We start from the raw sequence: 21,218 nt of genomic DNA on the forward strand, positions 1-21,218 counted from the left end.
GAAGATCGTTGAAAATACGATTCTTCCACCGACTATTCACATATGACACGGGAGCAGCAAATTTTAATTCCTGTGGGTTTAATCTCCTTGTTAAAATCAGGGGTTCGATTGTAAGGACCCGAGAGTTTCGTGACAGGATTGTGGGTAGGAATGGACTACAGGAGAGATCCAAGGCTTTACTAGTCCTTTCATCTCCATCTGGAGCGGACGCCTCCAGCTCGTCCAGAGAATTCAAAGCACTCAAAATACTCCGGCCCAGGCCTTCCAGCCTTAATCCCGCGGACCAGCTGGAAGGCGCACAGCATGCTGGGATTTGTAGTTCGATAATCCTTTGGCTACCCGGATGAGTGGCCTTCTGGGATATGTAGTTTCACCAGGTGGTTCGTTCCGGGAGACCGCAGGCTCCCGAGCCTCACGTGACGCCCGTCCTGCGCGCCTGGGGTTCGCACTGCGGCTCCAGCCGGGGCGACTTCTCGCCCCCGCGCGGCCGTCGCCGAGGAGACGGCGCACGTCCCGCCGAGCGTTGCCCCCCCACCTCCGCTCCCTCTGCGGTTCCGCCCGCCCCCCCCCCTCCTCTCCCACCACAATGAGGTCCTAAGATGGCGGTGGCTGCGGCGGTTGGCGCCTCGGAGCTGATGTAGAGAAGGGCGGCCGCTGGGCTCCGGGGCAGTCCGGGCATCCGTGGGCCTCCCCGCCGCGGTCTTCGAGGAAGAACCGCTGCTTGGTGGCGGCTCCTTGCGGCGGGGGTGGGGGCGGTGGTGGTGGTGGTGGTGGTGGCGACCGCCACTCCGCCCTTGGCAGCAGGGGCGGCTTCGTGTAGAGGTAAAACGCCTGCGCGTCTGCGGCCCTTGGCAACGGCGGGCGGGAGAGCAGGGTGGTGTCGCGCTGGGCCGGGCCCTGGGGCCGGCCACGCCTGTCCCTTTTGACTCCGGGGGGGGTCCCCTGGCCGCGCGATGCTCGCTCCGCTGAGGCTGACACTGGCGGACACCGTCTCCGGTGAGCATCTGGGGCCGTGCTGGCGCCTGCGGCATCTTGTCGCCTCCGCTCTCGTCGACCCGAGGATCCCCCCACCCCACCCTCCCCACCCCGCCATCCCCCCACCCCCACCCCCCCACCCCCCGTGGCGCGGTGCCCTGGTTGCTGGAGCCATGCCCTTTGCAGGGTGGAGGGGACGCCGGCTGGCTGTCGTTGGGGGGGTGATTGAGTTCCGAAAGCAGCAGGCCTTGGCGGCCTGAGGCCTAGTGACCGCCCTCCCACCCCACCCGCCAAATTCCATTCGGTGAGCCCCCCCACCCCCACCCCCACCCCCCTTCCACCCCCGCGGCCCGAAGCCTGGGTTGGAGGAGAGCGTCTGCGGCCGGGGATCCGCGGGAGTGAGTGTGTCCGCTGTCGCTTGTGTTCTCAGGAGCAGCAAGGCCCCCCCCCCCCCCGGGGTAGGCGTTCCTGACTTCTGCCAGCTTCTCGCTAAGGGAAGGTTAATTGAAGAACCCTTCTCCGCGCCCCTCCGGCGCGGCCCCTTCGCCGTCCCTTCCTGCCGATCCGGTTTCTCTTCGGACCAAAAACCGGGGGGGGGGGGGGGGGGGGCAGCGAAGAGGTCCGGTGGGATTCAGACGGCGTTGCCTTGCTTGGCAGAAACTGGTGTCAGGGACTAGGTGTTAGGCTCCTCTGGGGCGCCTGCTGGAACCAACTTTTCATCCTGCGCAGCTCACCTTGTTGTCCCCCCCCCTTCTCCAAAAAAAAAAAAAAAAAAAAAAAAGCCCATCAAAACAAAGCAACCTCCCCCCCCCCCCCCCCATGGCTGTTGAGATGTGTGTTGTACGAACTATGGTAACAGATCCTGCTTTGGCGCTAGAAGAAGCGGGCTTTCTGGGTGCCCCTACCACCACCACCCACCCCACCCCCCTCCGCCCCATAACCGCTTTCCAGACCCCGCCTTCTGTGTTCTCTGGTTACTAGAGCTTCTGGTGCACCTGCTTCTGCCTTTCCCCATCACCTTCCTGGTCAGGGCCACTGGCCAGGGCCACTGGCGGCCGACGTTAATTCTGAATTTGGAAGTTGAAGGTACACCTCGTAAATGTAATGAAAATATTTTCTCATGAATGAGACTTTTTAAAAACATGATAGAGTAACAGTTTCTTGAATAGTTTGAGTAACAGGGAGTTAATGACTTAATCAGGAGAGTAAACTTCTTCATGGGTCTTTAAATGGTTAATGAGGGCTGTTTTTATTATATTCCAAAGTGGATGTTATACCTTGTTTGGAAGGATCTTAAGAGATTTGGGGTACCTAAACGTCTATGTTAAGGTAAATTTGAGTCTAAAATTGTTTATAAATTACATTTGTTGGTTATCTGAAATATTAGGTCATAACTTTAGTGCTTGTTTTCTGTACTTAGGAATGTAAGAATTTACTGGGGATTTTTTTTTTTCTAATAAGCAGACAACTGCTTTGAACTGTGAAAGAGAAAGGTATTTCTGAAAATTTTGTTTCTAAACAGTTGACACGTTAGTATGTTAGTTTCATTTGTATTAAAGTTGGGAACATTTTATGCTGGGGCCTGCCGTATAGAAACTGGTGCAGGATTGAAGAGTCTCTCTTCTACCCCTCTGCCTTTTGACGTGCCGTTGTGGTGTATCTTCATTCTTTGTTAGAAAAGAGCGGTTCCATTTCTAATAGCTAAACTAAAAAAAAAAATTATACAGTACTGTCTGAAATTCCTTTGTCTTGCAGAATTTTTTCTTAAGCTCATTCGAGTTTGAATTTATCGTTCTCAAGTTATGGCCTTTAGAATTTCTTAATTGGTTTTATCTTGCTTTCAGGATCTTTTCTGCTTTTTAAAATTTGTTATACCTACAACTGATAGGCATTAATTTAGTTATATAAAATTATTTTGAACATTAGTTCGGGGCATAGTGCCTTGCCACATAAGAAGTTAGTGCTGGGGAAATGTAAGTTCAGTTAAAGTTAAAAGAAATTGAAAACGTCTGTGTAGAGGATAAATAGCTAGGGCTGGGATTAACTTAATAGATAAAGCATTTGCCTAGCATAAACTATTATTGCCCTAGGTTTGCTCTCCAACACCAGATAAACTGGAATGGTGTTGAATGGGTGTAATCCCAGCGTTAGGGAAGTAGAGACTGAAGGTTCAAGGTCATCCTTGGCTACATAGCCAAGTTTGAGGTCTGCCTGGGATATGTGAAATGCTGTATAAAAAAATTATAATGGCTAAAGGATGAAAACTAGAAGAAATTTTGTTTAAAGTATTTTAGAAGTAATTGATCTTTTAAGAAATATATGTGTGTATGTATGTATGTATCTGCAGAAAGAATCTGAATTTATTTCTCCCATGCAGTTTTAAGAAAAGCCAGGCAAATGGTATATCCATAGTCCAGGAATTGGGTATATGAGACAGGAGGATCAGGAGTTCAAGGTCATTCTGTCCTACACAGACAGACCCTATCTCAAAAAAAAAAAAAAAAAATCACACACATATAAAAAGAACTCAAGAAACTTTTTTTTTTTTAAAAAAGATTCATTTATTTTACTATTTTATGTGTGAGTGTTTTGTCTGCATGTATGTCTGTGCACTATCCATGTGCCTGGTGCCAGCAGAAGTCAGAAATGGTGTCAGATTCCTTGGGACTGGCGTTACAGATGGTCAGTGATCACGATGCGGGTACTGAGACCCAAATGTGAGCTGTCTAAAGAGCAACAAGTACCCTTAACCTCTGAACCATCTCTCCAACCCCTGTCTCTTTTCTGTGTTTGAAACAGCATCTCATGTACCCTTGGCTGGTGTAGTTGAGGATGACCTTGAACTCTGATTTACTTGCTTCTGCCTCCCAAGAGCTAGGATTACAGATGTGTACCACCATGACCTGCTAAAATACTCTATTTTAATAATTGTTTAATTTGTCCTTGCTTTCTGTGAAAGCAAACAAATACTCAAACTCCCTTATGAGGAACAGAAATCAGACTGAGATGCCGAACTACAGACGGTTGGTTGATTTATGTCTCAGTTGCAGTTCTCAGTGTTTTTGTTTTTATGCTGGAAGATTATAGCAGAATAGGAAAAATGGAAGTTAGGAGAAGTCAAAAATGTGAGTGTTTAATGCTAAATGATTGCATTGTGGTTGACATTTTGTGAGATAAGAAGAATTATAGTTACTATAAAATTTTACTAAAAGGAAAAATTAGGGAAGAGATGAGGAATGAAAATACAGGGTAATTGACTTAATTCACTTGGGAAGACTTGGGTTTTTCTCAGTGAGATTTGTTGTGTTGTAAAAGAGCAAACAACTGTGGTGGAAAAATCAGAAAGGGATAATCACATTAAGGAATTTGGGATGAAGTTAACAGGCACTGCAGAACAGTACATTCGTTTTATAAATTTGAGTGCTTCTAATGTACTCTTGAGTACACTTCTAGTGTGTAATGACAAAGGTTTGGGGATAAGGCATTGAATAAAATAGACAATACACATTACCCCATGATAGTGTATGTATATCATATAGTACATGTATATCATATAGTACACATGCCTTAACAAAGTCTTGTCAAAAGTCAAACCAAAGTCAGTACCACTTTGACAGGGTGTGAATAGAATCAAAGAAAGCAGGTAGTTGTTTTTCTAGAGTTAACAGAAGGAGCAAATAGGTAGGAAAGTCAAGGATGCTAGGAAGACATTTTTGTAATGATTACTTGGTTTGGGGTAAGAATGCAAAAGATTAAAAGATAAGAGAAAGAAAATCAAGGGACTAGAAATAATCAGAAAGGTCAAGAACAGATTCAGCAAATTAGGCAGTGACATAGTAGAATGCAGGAATTAGGATCAGAGAGGAAATTTAAGTTCCTGATCTTGAACAAATTGCCAGTTCAGAGTGAAAAAGGTACTGGAACAAGGAAGATAAAATAGACATTGGAATTGAGACTAAGAGAAACCATATACACACACAGTTCATAAAAGCAGGTGTCTTAGGGTTTTTATTGCTGTGAAGAGACACCATGACCATTGGCAACTCTCATAAAGGAAAATATTTGAGGTGGCGGCTTCCAGTTTCAGAGGTTCATTATCATCGTGGTGGGGAACGTGGTGGTGTGCAGGCAGATGAGGTGCTGGAGCTGAGAGTCCTACATCTTGCAGGCAACAGGAAGTCGACTGAGACACTTATATCTTAAGCATATAAAACCTCAAAACCCGCCCCACACAATGACACACTTCCTCCAACAAAGCATACCCACTCCAACAAAGCCACACCTCCTAATAGTGCACTCTCTGAGATTATGGAGGTCAGTTGCATTCAAACTACCACAGCAGGGAATGGTGAGCAAAACTAGGAATCACTATTATCAATGGTAGGGGAGTACAAAATGATGCACAAGGTAGGGTAGTGTTTTTGATGTATACTTTTAAAAAGAGGAAAAATACTATTTGCAGACTATTTTTATTGAGTTAGCCAGAAGAGTGGGAAAGGAACATCTTTATTTAGAAGTGATTTGATAGGAATTGGTGCATTAAGAGGTATTTTAGATTTTACTGACACAGAAGAGGAATGTTTTGGAGCTGATGGAGGATGTGCAGGTAGGTAGTTGGTTTGTAATCTGTTGGAAGTGTTTGATAGGGGGAACTGTTAACCATAGGTGTGGATTGGGATGGTCTTGAAGATAGAGATTTGAGACTGATAGCAATATCGGGGGAGTGAGTGACTTTTGGTTGCAAGTGGTATCTACTTATAAGAAAATATTAGACTTAGTATGTAATTGTAGAAAAGCAAGGTGCAGGGTTCCGTTTCCTGAGTGCTGCAGCCAGTGAGGGGCAGGGCCAGCTCTCCCACTCTCAGACCTCAGGGCCGGCTCTCCCACCGTCACAGGCATTGAGGGGCAGGAGATGAGGGAAGATACTTTTCCCTCGTCCACTCCACTATGTGGCAGATGAGGGGTGGGGCCCGATCACCTAGGCCCCATCAACAGGGTCAGTTCTATTGGGCTGCCCAGGCTAGGTGCAAGGCCCAGTCTTCTGAGTGTTGCAGCCATTGAGGGACAGGATCACTCGTGACCCCAGACCAGCTTTCCTACCTGCAGTAGGTGGCAAGAGGTGAGGGGGAAAATACATCTTTTAAAAATGAAATAATGTTTGATAGAAGTGTTTACTTGTATCAGAATACCACAGTGTACCCTGTAAATGTGTACAATTTTTGTTTTAAAAAAAATCTGGATATTCTGGCACACGCTTGTCATCGTAGCACTTGGAAGACCGTGGAAGGAGTATTGCTGTGAATTCAAGGCTAGCCTGGGCTACATAGTGAGATCCAGGTCAGCTTGTGCTATAGCAATTGTTCTCAACCTATGGGTTGTGACCCCATGGGGGGGGCGTCAAATTACCCTTTCACAGGGGTTACATATCAGATATCCTGCATAACAGATATTTACATTATGATTCATAACAGTAGCAAAATTACAGTTATGAAGTAGCAATATGAGGAACTATATTAAAGGGTTGCAGCCTTAGAAAGGTTGAGAACCACCATGCTATAGTGCAAGAATCTGTTTCAAGAAATAAAATGACGAGGGGATAGAGAGATGTCTCAGCAGCTAAGAGTATTTTTTGTTATTGCAAAGGACTGTGGTTCACTTCCCAGCATCCACAGGATGGCTCACAACCTTCTATAACTACAGTTCCAGGGAATCCATGCCTTCTCTAGTCTCTGAAGGTATCAGACATACACATGGTACACAGACATATTTGCAGGCAAAACACTTAGAGGATGGTTTGGGAAAAAATGACTCCCAAAGGGAGTATTAGGAGGTGTGGCCTTGTTGGCGGAAGTATGTCATTGTCGGGGTAGGCTTTGAGGTCTCCTATGCTCAAACTACACCCATGTCACAATTCACTTCCTGTTACCTGTGGATCAAGATGTAGAACTCTAAGCTCCTTCTCCAGCACCATGTCTGCCTGCATGCTGCCATGTCCTGCCATGGTAATGAACTAAAACTCTGAAATTGTAAGCCACTCCAGTTAAATGTTTTCCTTTATAAGAATTGCTGTGTGTAATAGATTTTTCTTTGGGCTGCCAGCTTGCAAATAATGACAGGGAGACTTATTATTAATTATGAAAGCTTAACCTATAGCTTAGGCTTGTTCCTAACTAGCTCTTATAGCTTAAATTAACCCATTTATATTAATCTGCATTCTATCACATGGTATTACCTCTCTTCCATATTGCACTTCCTGTTTCCTCTCTGTGTGGCTGGTGACTCTGACCTTCCCAGCGTCCTCTTTGTCTCTGAAGTCCTACCTAACCTCTTTCTCTCTATTGGCCGCTGTTCAGCTTTTTATTACACCATTCACAACAATACACCTTCACACTGTGTACAAATATCCCACAACAACTGTGGCCGTGGTGTCTCTTTACAGCAGTAGAAACCCTAACTAAGACAACAAGTTCAGTTAGTAAGGTACATTGTGAGGTTAAGTGCCTTTTTTCCTTTTTTAGATAAGGTCTCTTTGTATACCCCTGGCTTGCCTCAGATTTCCAATGATTCTCCTGCATTTGCCTCACAAGTGTTGAAACTCAAGTTCTTGTCAATTCAAATTGAATGCTACATTTTGTTGTAATTTATTTGTCTTATCTTCCACTAAATCTTCAGAGTTTGGAGTTTTGTGTTTGCTTTTTCGATTTGAAAAATGTATCTTGAGTTCTAGAAATGTACTCAGTTTTGAAAACTTTTAAATGCATTTATTGTGTGTGCACTTGGGCACATAGGTGGAAGTCAGAGGACACCTTGTAGAGTCAGTTCTTTGCTACATCACGGGGGGTGGGGGGTCAGGGATAAAACTCAAATTGTTAGGCTTGGTGGCAAGTACCTTTACCTGCTCAGACACCTCATCAGCTCCATTTATTGAATTTTTATTTTTTAAGTCTTTAATTGAAAGGGCAATGGAAAAGATCTTCTGTGGGTATAGTGTTTTTGTTTATTGTTGTCATGGCAGTGTAAGCCCCCAGGAGTCTTCTGTTTGTGCTCCCCCAGTGTTAAGATTATAAGTGCATACCACCCTGGTCAGCTGTTTATGTGAGTGTTGGGGATCTGAACTCAGATCCTTATTCTTTATCAAGTGCTTTACTAACTGAGCTGACTCCCCAGCCCCCCTTAGAAAGGTTTCATAGGAGGAAATACTAGTTCCTTTGAGAAATTTACTGAATGTTAATATATTGAGAATTGATTCACATGCGTTTATTTAGCTTTATACTTTTTCTCTTTACAGTTTTATTTTCAATTATGTCTGTCTGTCTCTACCTCTACCCCCCACCCCGTGCATGTATGTGTGTATTTGTTGGTGTGTGTGTGTGTGTGTGTGTGTGTGTGTGTGTGTGTGTAGGTGTGTAGGTGCATGTGATTGCAGTACCCATGAAGGCCAGAAGAGGATGGAAAATTCCTTAGAGTTGGAGGTACAGTGGTTGTGAGCCACCTGACATAGGTGCTGGAAATGGAACTTAGATCCTGTGCAAGAGCAGTATATGCTCTTAACCACTGAGCTATCTCTCCAGCTCCAGCTTTCTATATTTCTTTTTTTGTTGTGGCAGGATCTCATGTAGCTCAGGCTGGCACTGAACTTGCTATATATCCTCCTGTCTCCACCTCACAAGTGCTAAGATTACAGGCATGAGTCACCATAACCAGCTCTAGCTTTATGCTAATTTCACTTCTATATTAATGTGCCCTTTAAACAAATTTTATATTATTAGGTTAATAAATACTGTTATATGACTTTTTCTAGGGAACCCAAGTCACTCTAGTAAAAGAGGGCAGGGACAGACCAGAGAAATGATTCCATCGAAATCCAGCTTGGTGAACTAGCAAAGTTAATTAGGGTTGCTTATAAGGAACATGGGCAGGTACATCATTAAAGAACAGTCTCTTCTCTCCGCCATCGTTAAGTGTTGTAAATTCTTAAGAGAGTAGAGTAGTCATGTGCACCTCAGGAGCCTCTTTCCATGAGGGACTATCAGTGGTCCCACTGTTGTGTGGGTTTCATGTTCTGATTTCAGGATGACAGCAGTCGTGTGATACCCAGAGCACAGAGTTCAACACTCCACCTCTTCCGTATCCTGATACACTTTTAGCTCCCTCTTCCATAGTGTTCCCTGAGCCTTGTGTGTGGGTAGGTAGGGGAGACTCATACAGATGTATGATTATTTTCTCACATTTAGAGGTTGAGTAATGGGCCTCTTTGTTATAGCAACAGTGACTTGTTCTCAGTACTTGGACTGCTTATGAGTCTCTTCTGTAGCTGCTGTCCAAAGCAAAAAGAAGCTTCCCTAGCCAAGCAAGGTTGACAGCAGCAATAGTTTATGGGCATAAACATAAATGTTGAAAAGAATTTTGACGGGAAGAGTTTTTAGAGATATATCATGTACATAGCTGGCCAAAGCTTTCCCATTGGGATCTATGGCTTCCTTAGCCACAGATGTTTGTTTTACAGTATCAGATTTAAAGTTTACTCCCTTTTTCTGGAGTTAAGCCTTAAATCCTATCAGAAAGCAAATGTATATAAGTCATGGCACTTATACCAATGGGTACATCTTGATTGGCATGCATATGGTGTTAACACTGTTGTGACTATACCTGAATAATATGTAGACAACAGTTCCCAGCCTGTGGGAGCCCGTTCTCGGGTTCCTCGTGGCTTTACCCAGCAGGTCCACATAGAGGATGATTAGACCACGGGCCTGAGTGCAGGTGTCTGAGATGGTCTGCACTTGGCTGTGCTGGGGGAGGAGGTCTTTTGCTCCACCCCTTGGCGTCTCTATAAAACCTCTGGGGCAGAGGCAGTCGGGGCCCGTTGGAATAGGTTCCAGGCCCTCTCGAGGCTATCCTTTATTTTCTATCTGTTTATCTCCGCGATATTCTCCGCAATAAATCCTTCTATCTAATATTTCCTGCTGCTCGCACTCAAGAAAACTCTGGGGAACTGTGGGGGTGGTTGGGTAAACGCCCCACACCAGCCCCAGCCTTCATAATGGTTTTTGGCACTAAGAATGCTAGCCAGCAAGGAGGGGGCTCACTCCTAACTTGATTTCTTCATATTCTGATCTAGAACATGCTGTTTTGAGTTGTAGGGTCTTAACATCCGATTATGGCACTCAACCAATATCAGTGGCAATAGATTGCATTGTACCTCATAGAGAGGTAGCCTGCCCATGGTATTGGTATTATTAGGAGTCTTGTAGCTTCTTGGAGTGACTTCTATATTTAGACTCCTTAACTGATGTTTTTGCTTACATAGGCACAGGTTGTTGTAGGGCTTTTCTTCACCATTTAGTCAGCGCTATCATTTAAGCCTTATCCAACCACAAAACTCATAAGAATGCCTGGCCTCTGTACCTTATGCGGGTATTTCCCCAATCTTGTGCCTTTAGTTGTGTTTGTATTTTCAGATGCTTTTCTAAATCTGGAAGGTACTCAGGTTAGTGATCTCTGAAGGGCCACCATAGTCTATTCTAGGCATGTGCCAATTGGTCTTGGGATTCAGCACCAAAGAGGATACAGTATCTATAGGAATACAGTTAGTAAGATCCAATACAACACAAAGAGATCTTATGTTTGTATCAATTGTTCTTCAAAAGGGTATTGTTGGAATCAGCTGTGTGGATAGGAAACACTTTAGGTCTCTGATCTACAGTCATTCTCTATGAATTGTTCCACCTCCTCATCCTGGGGAATGGGTCACATTTCCCCACCCCTTCAGCCAAGGGGAAGTTGGGAGTGGCAAGGTGCAGTGCTTTCAGGCCTCTTCTGTCTGTGCTGGGCTTTCCAGTCCTGACACTCGGGGACAGCTCTGCAGCCACCACATTTCCATTCCATTAGCCACACATGGCTGCAAAAAGAGCCTTGGCCGAGCACACTTTCTAATCTCAGGAGAAATGTACACAGTGTATTCTGGAGATATACTGCCCATCCCAATCCTTTTAATGTGCACCACTCTATCTTCATATCTATCTATGGGTGGCATTGACCTGATATTCCCAGGGACTGCCAGGAACCAAAGCAACCTGGCCCAAACTTGTATTAGAGCCTCAATATTCTACACATTAGCCGGGCACTACTAAGTCTTCAATCCATTGTTCAGTCTCGAATCATCCTATATAGTCCTCATCTTCTGTAGGCAACTTTGGCCACTGTTAGGGGAACTATTAGAGTAGTTTTCACCCTGGTAGATCACTTTACTCCATAGCTGTGGGCACAATGGAACTCACCTACACTTCTTCCACTCCTTTGATGAATCAGTCGTTCAGGCCTAAAGCCTTCCAAAACCTCACTAGTTCAGCATTTGGCTATCCTCCAGTCATTTTTTTTTTTTTTTTTAACCTCCTAGAAACTCAGGACACAAATCTCACACAATTGCTTTCATCTACAATAATACTCTCTGTTGTTATTTTCTTATTCCCCTCTTAATTGCTTTTACACTTTGAACCTGATTTACATGCCTGTCTAACTCACACATATTTGCCTGAGCCTCTCCTACTTCTTAAAGATACTGACCCACTGTCAGGTTCAGCAATGCTACAACAGACCGACACCAGTACCGAAGTCTGCTGAATTTCCTTCTTTCTTAACTCTGTAGTGAATGCAATGCAGTCTAGCCAGGTGGAATGAGTATCATACATTACCTCTCTGTCATACCTCATTTTCTGCCACCTTGAAGTCCCTCTTTCTCTTTTGTTTCATTAATCCCAAGAAGGATATTTAGCATTGATCTTACTTTTATTCTCTTTTCCTTAAGCCCCTTCACCAGCTGTAAGAAATACGAGCCAATGACTGATCTCATCATCTTCTTGATACATTTTAGCTGTCTGTAGTTGGAAAGTTGCTTTGGTCCCACCAGGCCCCCGCAGTCCCGTTTCCCACTTATAAAATAATCACTCAGAAGCTTATATTAATTATAACTGCTTGGCCATTAGTTCAGGCTTAATACTGACTAGCTCTTACACTTAAATTAACTCATAATTCTTATTTATGGTTAGCCACGTGGCTTGGTACCTTTTCTCAGTTCTGCGTTGTCATCTTGCTCCCTCTGTGTCTGGCTGGCGACTTCTGACTGCTCTTCCTCCCCCAGAATTCTCATCTGCTTACCCCGCCTGTACTTCCTGCCTAGCTACTGGCCAATCAGCATTTTATTTATCAACCTATCAGAGCAACACATATTCACAGCGTGCAGAAAGACATCTCACCCCAGCTGTCAAAGCAGAGACTAAAATGGAAGACACTAGCTGTATTTATTTTCTAATGTAGTTCCTCCTTTACATGCATAAGTTCCTCTGAGCAGAGAGAGAGTTCATCATCACTTGCCAGTCTTACCTGCTGCTGCAGCTTCCTTTAAATCCCATTGCAAATATGTTACTTTCAGGCATTGCAGTGTGTTCTCTAGTGCCTCAGCCATTTTAGGGGTATGCTTATACTCCTTTGGAGGATCACATTCATCAAGAAGGCATGTCACTGCCTAAGACAGGAAGACAGTCCCTAGGAGTTCTGCCCTGACTTTCCCTGTAGGCAGATAGCTTGCTAGTAGTTGCAAGTCTTATAACCCATAGCACACCATTCCATGCCACATGGAGAACTGCCTTATTGAGATTGCCTTTTTGAACATTTCTCCCCAGGTGGCATCATTTCAATTGTGTGTCTTAGCAAGGACACTCCAGCTGCTCCTTTCTTATTCATTAGTTCTGTCAAGCTCTTTTTTTTTTTTTTTTTTTTTTTGGTTTTTCGAGACAGGGTTTCTCTGTGTAGCTTTGCGCCTTTCCTGGAACTCACTTGGTAGCCCAGGCTGGCCTCGAACTCACAGAGATCCGCCTGCCTCTGCCTCCCGAGTGCTGGGATTAAAGGCGTGCGCCACCACTGCCCGGCTAGTTCTGTCAAGCTCTTATTTGGACACCAAGTGTTTGTTACTTTTCCTAGGTAGGTGTGAACAAAAAATTTGTTCACCCTGTTGCTCACCACCGACAAACCAAAGAAACATCTAAGTCCAGCTTGATGAGTCAATAGTTTATTGAGCTTACTTACAGGGATATAGGTGACCCCAAAATATTTATGTTACTAAAAGCCACTTCCCATTTCCCAGGGCTGGAAGAGAGTGGTTAAGACTTGCTGCTCTTTCAGAGGACCTGAGTTTGGTTTCTAGCACCCACATTGGGTTGTGAGCTGCAGTAACTTAAGCTCCAGGGAATCCAACACCCTTCTGATCTTTGTGGGCACTTACACATGTGTGGCACGTGCGCGCGCGCGCACACACACACACACACACACACACACACACACACACACACTTTTTTTTTAAAGTCATCCCAGTACTGGCTGGAGTCCTGATAGCTTCGTAGATAAGAGTCCTGCCTTTAGATAGCCTTTCCTTTCCTACATACGGTGGGAAGTCCAAAGACCACACCAGCTGGGTCAGGATCACATGTGACTGACTAGGTGGTAGGGACATCAGAGGGCGTGAATTCCTGGCATGGGAGGTGAAGGTCTAATCCCTGCCCTCTTCACTTGGTCCATTCTTGTGTGAGTCTCATGTAGGTAGATACTGATTCTAAGATGCCAACAGTTATATCAAGCCTGGAGGGCAGAGTTCCACAGCATGTATCTGTGACATCACAGCTAGCAGTTTCTCTTTCTGTTTCAGTAGACAGGACTTTACAGTTTCAGAACATTTCTTCATTTATTTGGGGAGGGCAGTTCATGTGGAGGTCAGAGAAGCAAGAGTCAGTTCTCTACCATATAGGATCTGGGATCTGACTCAGGTCATCATGCTTGGCATGATCCTCACTGAGCCATCTCACTGGCCCAGGAGACAAAACTTTAATAGAAAAGATTTTTCCTCCAAATTATACAGTTCTTATTTTTACAGTCATTGATCTATAAATACATCTTTTGAATAAGCCAAGTTTGAGTTCAAAATTTAATATAAACTTAGAATGTGAAACTTTTTCTCTTCAAATACATTTTTAGTTTGGCAGTGTTGGGATCAAATTCATAGGCTTGCACATGCTAAGCAAACTCTATACTACTGAGTTACATCACCAGCCTTATTTTTAGTGTTTTGTTTTTGTTTTGAGATAGGTTTTCACTCTGAAGCTAAGTCTGGCATTGAATTTGCCAGTTTCTTTATCATTCCTAGTACTAGGATTTCAGGTGTGGGCTACCATGGCCAGCTTCTTGCCAAAATATTCCTAATTTATGTTAAAGTTATGTTATTACTTTACCTATAGAAAGCATAGCATACCCCATTAGAGTTTTGTTTAAATATTATTTGTGTGTGTGTGTGTGTGTGTGTGTGTGTGTGTGTTCATGTACATGTGAGAGTGGCTGCATTTGTGTCAGGAACATGGAGTACGTAGGGAAGTCAGAGGACACTGTTGGCTGTTGGTTCTCATCTTGCATCTTATTTGAGACTGAATCCGTCTTATTGGTCACTGCTGCTGGCCCATAAATTTCCAAGGATTCTCCTGTCTGCCTTCCATCTCTCCATAGGAGCATGATGGGAATGTAGATGTTTTTACTACTGCATTAAGCTTTTGCCTGGGTTCTGGGGATTTGAACTCAAGTTGTTAGGCTTGTGTGTTAAGTACTTAACCCACAGAGCTATCTTCTCAGTCTCACTTTTTCCTCTTCAAACAATTTGCTTTTAAATACAGGCCTGCTTCTATTGCCTATCTTTTTGAGCTCGTATTCCTTATTAATCCAAGTTATACTATTGCATCTAGAATATATTAAGTAACTGTTTAATGTTCAAGTAAGTTTCAATTCAATGGACATACTTGTCTATGGATATTAATAATTATTTTAAAAGTTAAGACTATTTCTAATATAAAGTGGTGTAAACATTAAAATATATGAATCAGAGAAAAGAGCAAAGGTTACTGTATTTCTCCTCTATAACCAGTAATTAAGTGCATGCATGATTTCCAATGTTGTTTTTCTCTTACTTGTATAACTTTCCCATAAATAAAGATGCTACATTGTCCAGCCTTCATAATTACACATCTGGACGGATGCTTAGCATTCTCAAAGCTCAGTGGAAGTAGGACTGTTTGCCTAATAGCATTTATCCTGTCATTTTCATAGGATAATAACATGTAGTTATTTTAAATTTAGCACTACCAAGGCCTAATGTCACCCACCCCATATTTAAGATAGGCTAGATATGGAGAGGTACAATAACTGGGATGTAAACAAGTTTGGTTCTTGATACAATATTGACAAAATGCCTTCCAGAAAGATAGCTGTTTATATTCCCACAGTATCTGAGGGTTCCATTTTGCTTTTAGTATCAATCAGTATTAGAATAATGTATGAAATTTAGCAGTTTTAATAGTTTCTTATTTTAGTTTGCAGTTGGATTTGACTACTATTTTTTATTTTGTATTTACTTTTTTCTTTTGTATACATGTCTTTAATTTTTATGTAGTAAAGGTAGGTGTTGGGGCTGCAGAAGATGGATCAGCTGGTAAGAGCACTTACTGCTCTTGCAGAGGACTCTACTTTGGTTCTCAATACCTTTATCAGGTAGTTCAAAACCAGCTGTAACTCCAGCTCTAGGGCATCTGTGGACATCTCCCACCCACATGTGTACATAATTAGAAGTAATAAAAAACTTAAAGATGCTAATTATGTATTTTGTACATCTCTCAGATTCTCCCCCACTCCAATTTATCATTTTCTGTTGTCAGAAATCTTGAGACTCCCTTTTTGTGTGAGTACAATCTGAGATGTTCTTATTTCTTTGTGTTCTAAATTTAGTAAAATTTCATTTTTTTAAAAGTCCTTTAAAAAGTCCTATTTCCTTGACAGTTGTGTTTTTAATCTATTATTTTAGTGTTGGGTAAAGTAACCTTTCTCTGTTTGAGGAGATTGAAGCTCTAGTGGCAGAGGCATTAACTTCTGTTCACTTGTAGAAATGAGTGATGTAGAAAGATACTGGGATATAGCTTTGGAAGTCAGGGGGAAGTGTGGCTGAATACTGTTTCTGTGCTTTGTGCTTGAGGGTAAGAGTTCCAGCTGAGGAAATCTGCTGAGGCTCTAAGTCTTTTTGCAAATTGTTAGGAGATTGTCCTGCCTGTGGAATAATCATACATGGCAGAGTTGTGAATGATAAGATTCTTTGTTCTTTTTTTTCTCTTTTTTCTTTTTTTGGTTTTTCGAGACAGGGTTTCTTTGTGTAGCTTTGCGCCTTTCCTGGAACTCGCTTTGGAGACCAGGCTGGCCTCAAACTCACAGAGATCCGCCTGGCTCTGCCTCCCGAGTGCTGGGATTAAAGGCGTGCGCCACCACCGCCCGGCTGATAAGATTCTTAATGTGGTACTTGTTGAATGGTAAGCAGTATAGCTGTGATTACCACTTATTACCTCGTTTTTCTAATTGTATCTGTCCTGGGCTAGAATGAGTCTGTGTAGATATTCCTCATGCTTGCTCTGCTGGATTGACTTTCTACTCACTTGACCTGTCATCTATCACTAACCTTGCTTCTTATTTTATACATATTATATTGTCCCTCTGACTTCTTTTTTTGTTTTGTTTTGTTTTTTGAGACAGGGTTTCTCTGTGTAGCTTTGCGCCTTTCCTGGAACTCACTTGGTAGCCCAGGCTGGCCTCGAACTCACTGAGATCCTCTGGTTCTGCCTCCTGAGTGCTGGGATTAAAGGCGTGTGCCACCACCGGCCGGCCTCCCTCTGACTTCTGAATTCTTCCTCTGACTTCTTAATTCTTCCACATGAATTTTGGAGTAATTTTGTCAAGTTCCAACAAGAGTAACAGTGGGTTTTTTTTTGGGGGGGGGGGTTGTATTATGTTAAACTTAGACATTTAGAAGGAAAATGATACATTTACAGTATTTACTATTGTCAATAGAGAAGACTGTTTTTATACTTATATTCTCTCTACTACTGTCCTGTAGTATTTGATAGTGCTTTTTTAAATGAGGCAGAAGTTTTGCAAGTCTCCATTATTACATATTTTATCATTAAGTGGATCATTTTTCCTCTTATTTTAAAGTTGTTATTGGTGATTGTCTTTGGGTGTCTTTCTTTGAAGAGACACCATGACCACAGCAACTCTTATAAAGAAAAACATTTAATTGGGGCTGACTTACAGTTTCAGAGGTTTAATCCATTATTGTCATGGTAAGAAGCATGACAGCTTTCAGGCAGACGTGGTGCTAGAGAAGGAGCTGAGAGTTCTACATCTTGATCCGAAGGCAGCAGGAAGTGAACTGTCACTGGGCATGGCTTGAGCATATATGAGACCCCAAAGCCCACCTCCACAGTGACACACTTCCTCCAATAAGGCCATACCTTCTATTAGTGCCACTCTCTATAGGCCAAGTATTCAAACACGTGAGTCTATGGGGGCCATACATGTTTAAGCCATCACAGTGATATTTTGAAGTTCTGTAAATTTTTTAGTGCATATCATTTAAGAATACTACCTTTTTTTCTTTTCCCTATTATTACTTTGTTTCATATTTTTTCTGCTTGATAAAATTTTTGAATAGTGCCAAGTAACAGATACGTGACATTCTGATTTTATTAAGCTTTTTCTCCATGTCTTAAAGAATAATGTTGACTGCTTACAGTATGCTTTTTGAGCTGAGGAGGTAGCTCATTAAATGCTTGCATGTACAAGTTCTTGAGTGTGGTCCCTAAAACCCATGTGAAAATGCTGGACTTGGTTGCTAGCCAGTTAGTTTAACCTAATTGGTGAGCTACAAGCTAATGAGAGACCATGTCTCAGAGGTACACTTGAAATTGTCTTCCATTCACTGCATGTACCATCCCACAGATGAATACACACACGCACACACACACACCCCACAAAAACCTATGCGTGTGTAAAAAAGAATAAGATACGCTTCTTTCCAGTGTTTCAGAGAATTATTAAAATAGTATATGTTCCTTGAAAAGAACATAAATGGTATGGGGTAGAGAAGTGATAGAGCACTTGCTTACCATGTGTAAGGCCTCAGGTTCCCTACTCAGCACTAAAAAGAGACTGCCCCCCCAAAACAAGAAACCCAGAATAAATATATATGTAACTGTAAGCAAGTATTTTTTAAAAAGATTTTCAAGTTAATATTGTGTAGAATTTTATGTCACTTTTTATCTTGAGATAAAATTTTAATGTTGCATAATTTGTTAATCTATTATTCTAATAGATATTGTAACATTAAAATATCCATGAGATAAATACTGTTTTACTATGAATGATAATGTATGATATTATTAAATGGAGTGAGTTAGGATCTTAGAGTCAGAGCAAATTGAATTTAAAATTTTTGCTCTGTAACTGAATGATTCTGGTAAAATTACCTGACTGTTGAAGTATATTCCTTTTGTTTATAGTTAGTGACTTTCCGTATTAGATAAAGTTATCTTGTTTTTTTTTTTTTCCATCTTCATCTGCTCCTCTTTCAACATGGTAATCCAGTAGCTGGTGGAAATCCAGGATCTTGCTCAAGACCATTTAGAAACCTTTTCTCATGGTCATTTCTACTTCTGACTCTCTGCTTTTGTTCCAACTCTGTTGCTTCTGTTTCTCCTCTCTGACCCAGACATAATATTCAGTACCTTATTTTCATGTCCACAAGCAAAACCTTCATAGGGTATCTTGCTGGATTTGGTGGTTCATGCCTCTAATTCTAGCACATGGGAGGCTAAGTAGGACAAAGCCAGCATGGGTGGCATAGTAAGTAAGACTGATCTCAAAAAAGAGAGCAGCCTAGGGAGATGGTCACTAGATAGAGATGTTTGCCACAACCTGACAACCGAAGTTCAGTCCTCAAGTTCCAAATAGTGGGAGGAGAGAACTGACTGCTACAGGTTATCTTTTGGCCTTCATACCTGCATTGTAGCATCGACTCCCCCAATAAATAAACGAACAAACGAATGAATGAATGAATGAGTGAATGAATGAACCGAACAAACAAACAGACAAATAAATAAATAAATAAATGTGATTTAAAGCCCCAAAACAACAACACCAAAAAGAACATCAAAAGCCAAAACCCTCTGCAGGGAAGATTTAGGAGTTTGGTAGACTTTAGGAAGATTAATATAACACTGTGAGACAATAGGTACTCTGAAAAATGTTTAGTTCCTTTGTTCTTTTTTATTTAGCTCAGGCTGCTCTGGAACATGTAATTCTGCCTCCTACTACTGAGATTACAAGCATGTGCTACCATCTCTATCATTCTTGCTACTTAACTCATGTTATTTTTTGTGTATAGCAGATAAATCAATTTATCTGTGACATGTGGTTGACATTGTATTTCTTAAAATTCGTGTTTCAGAGATTCCTTTATACTACTAAATTTGATGGAATGATTTAAACTCTGAAGTTAGGGCCAACAAGATGGTCTAGCATATGAAAATGCTTGTTGTACAAATCTGATGACTGAGTTTCATCCCCAGACCACACAGCGCAAGGAGAGAACTGACTCCAGAAAGTTGTCCTCTGATCTCTGTACATATACTGTGGTACATATATGTCTGCATTTACATACAAAAACATGCATACACCCAATGTAAATATAAATAAATTTTAAAATAAAGCTTGCCTTTATGTGTTAAAAAGCTTAGTTTTTACTTCTTTTCAGAGATTAATTATTAGAACCAACATGGCCACAGGAGGAGGTCCTTTTGAAGAAGTCATGCATGATCAGGACTTACCAAACTGGAGCAGTGAGAGTGTGGATGACCGCCTCAACAATATGGTAATTGATATTTTTCTGTAGATGGTGTATTGTTGACCACTGATGTCCAGTGTGGTTTTCCCATCAGGTTTTTTTGCCGAAACTCTACAAAAACCACAGGCAAATAGACTAAAGGACTCTGTGCTACTTATTATTGGTTTTAGTCACTTTAGTTTTAGTTAATAGAAAGCATGAGTTAGCTTAACCTAAACAAAGTGATTTATTATAAAGAGGTAAGAGTGCTTTATGGAGTATAGTTGAGTTTTAGGAAATGAAAAAAAAGACAGTGGAAGTTGTCAACAATTGCTTTTCACCACTGTGCCTGTCTCCTCTGAACCTCTGCTAACCCAGCTTTCCCTTCCAGATCTGCCGGTTCTCTTTCTCTGCTTTTTGTCATATACTGAGGCTGCCTTTTTGAAGATTGTCAGTCATGGAGGAAGTTAGATACTGACCAATTTAAAGTTATGATTAGCTAAATTTGCGTTAGATACAAATTTCTTTTTCATCTGGGCTTGAAAGGATGGGCTAAGTAGTACAAAAGGTTCACAGGAATACCCGTACATGGAATGGGGTTGAGAAACGGTTTTTAGAGAGGCAAAATGTCTTATAAATGAAGGCAGTAACTAAGAGTCTTCCAATGTGGATAATGCAGGAATGCACAGTTATTTCTGTTGTAGGTATGAGTAAATGAAAGTATTTTCTAGTTAAAATACCATTTCATTCTGTATTGGATAATATGTAGTAGCTTTTTGCCTATAAAATATAATAGTTATATTAATGCTTATCAGATGCTAGGCATTGTTCTAAATACTCATACATATTATTTTTAATCTTATTTTTAAGGTACCCTATTTTAAAGATTAAGAAACTGAAACCATATGAAATTAAATGATTCTTTAGGAAACAGTAATTGCTTTAGAACCTTGATCAATTCTAGTTATATCTTCTTTTTGCTGTTCAAATTGATTGTAATCTAAAGGCCACTTAAAGATGTGTTTATTTCCCTACTTAATTTAGAAAAGAAAATTTTTTTTACCTTTTTGAGACAAGGTTTCACAACATAGCTTAAGCTACCCTTGAATTCTTTTAAACTCTCCAGCTTCTTTTTTCAGCTTCCTGAGTGTTGAGAGCATAGATATGTATCATAACAGATGGCTAGAAAGAATAGTATTTTTTTTCCCCTGGAGCTGAGGACCGAACCCAGGGCTTTCCGCTTGCTAGGCAAGCACTCTACCACTGAGCTAAATCCCCAACCCCTAGAAAGAATAGTTTTTAGAAATACTTTTGAACATCTCTGTAGTCTGATAGCACTTGACAGACTGAAGTAGGAGAATCAGGAATTCTAGGCTAACCTGGATTGTATGGTGAGTTCAAAGCCAGTCTAAACTAGAACAAGATCTTATCTCAAATAAAAAAGAAACTATTGAAAATATTTAAATTGATTTGCAGGTTGGGATTTGGAGTTTAATATCTGTTCTAT

At 41.8% G+C, this 21,218-nt stretch overlaps 1 protein-coding gene across 16 annotated transcripts in view; it reads left to right on the plus strand.

The window, feature by feature from the left end:
• The first annotated feature begins 571 nt into the window (after positions 1–571).
• The window catches only part of Pcm1 (pericentriolar material 1), a 99,131-nt gene continuing 78,484 nt past the window's right edge, over positions 572–21,218 (plus strand). For 9 of the 16 annotated variants that reach the window (XM_059244353.1, XM_059244355.1, XM_059244358.1 and 6 more), the window contains exons 1-2: positions 573–822; positions 19,643–19,759. In XM_059244353.1, coding sequence (XP_059100336.1) covers positions 19,664–19,759 — 96 coding nt within the window. In that variant the 5' untranslated portion in view covers positions 573–822; positions 19,643–19,663. Of the gene's footprint in view, positions 823–903; positions 997–19,642; positions 19,760–21,218 lie in introns of those variants that run through there. The other 7 variants (XM_059244364.1, XM_059244369.1, XM_059244367.1 and 4 more) reach the window with 4 other exon arrangements.

This window comes from Peromyscus eremicus, chromosome 17 (assembly GCF_949786415.1).
Source record: "Peromyscus eremicus chromosome 17, PerEre_H2_v1, whole genome shotgun sequence".
NCBI lineage: Eukaryota > Metazoa > Chordata > Mammalia > Rodentia > Cricetidae > Peromyscus > Peromyscus eremicus.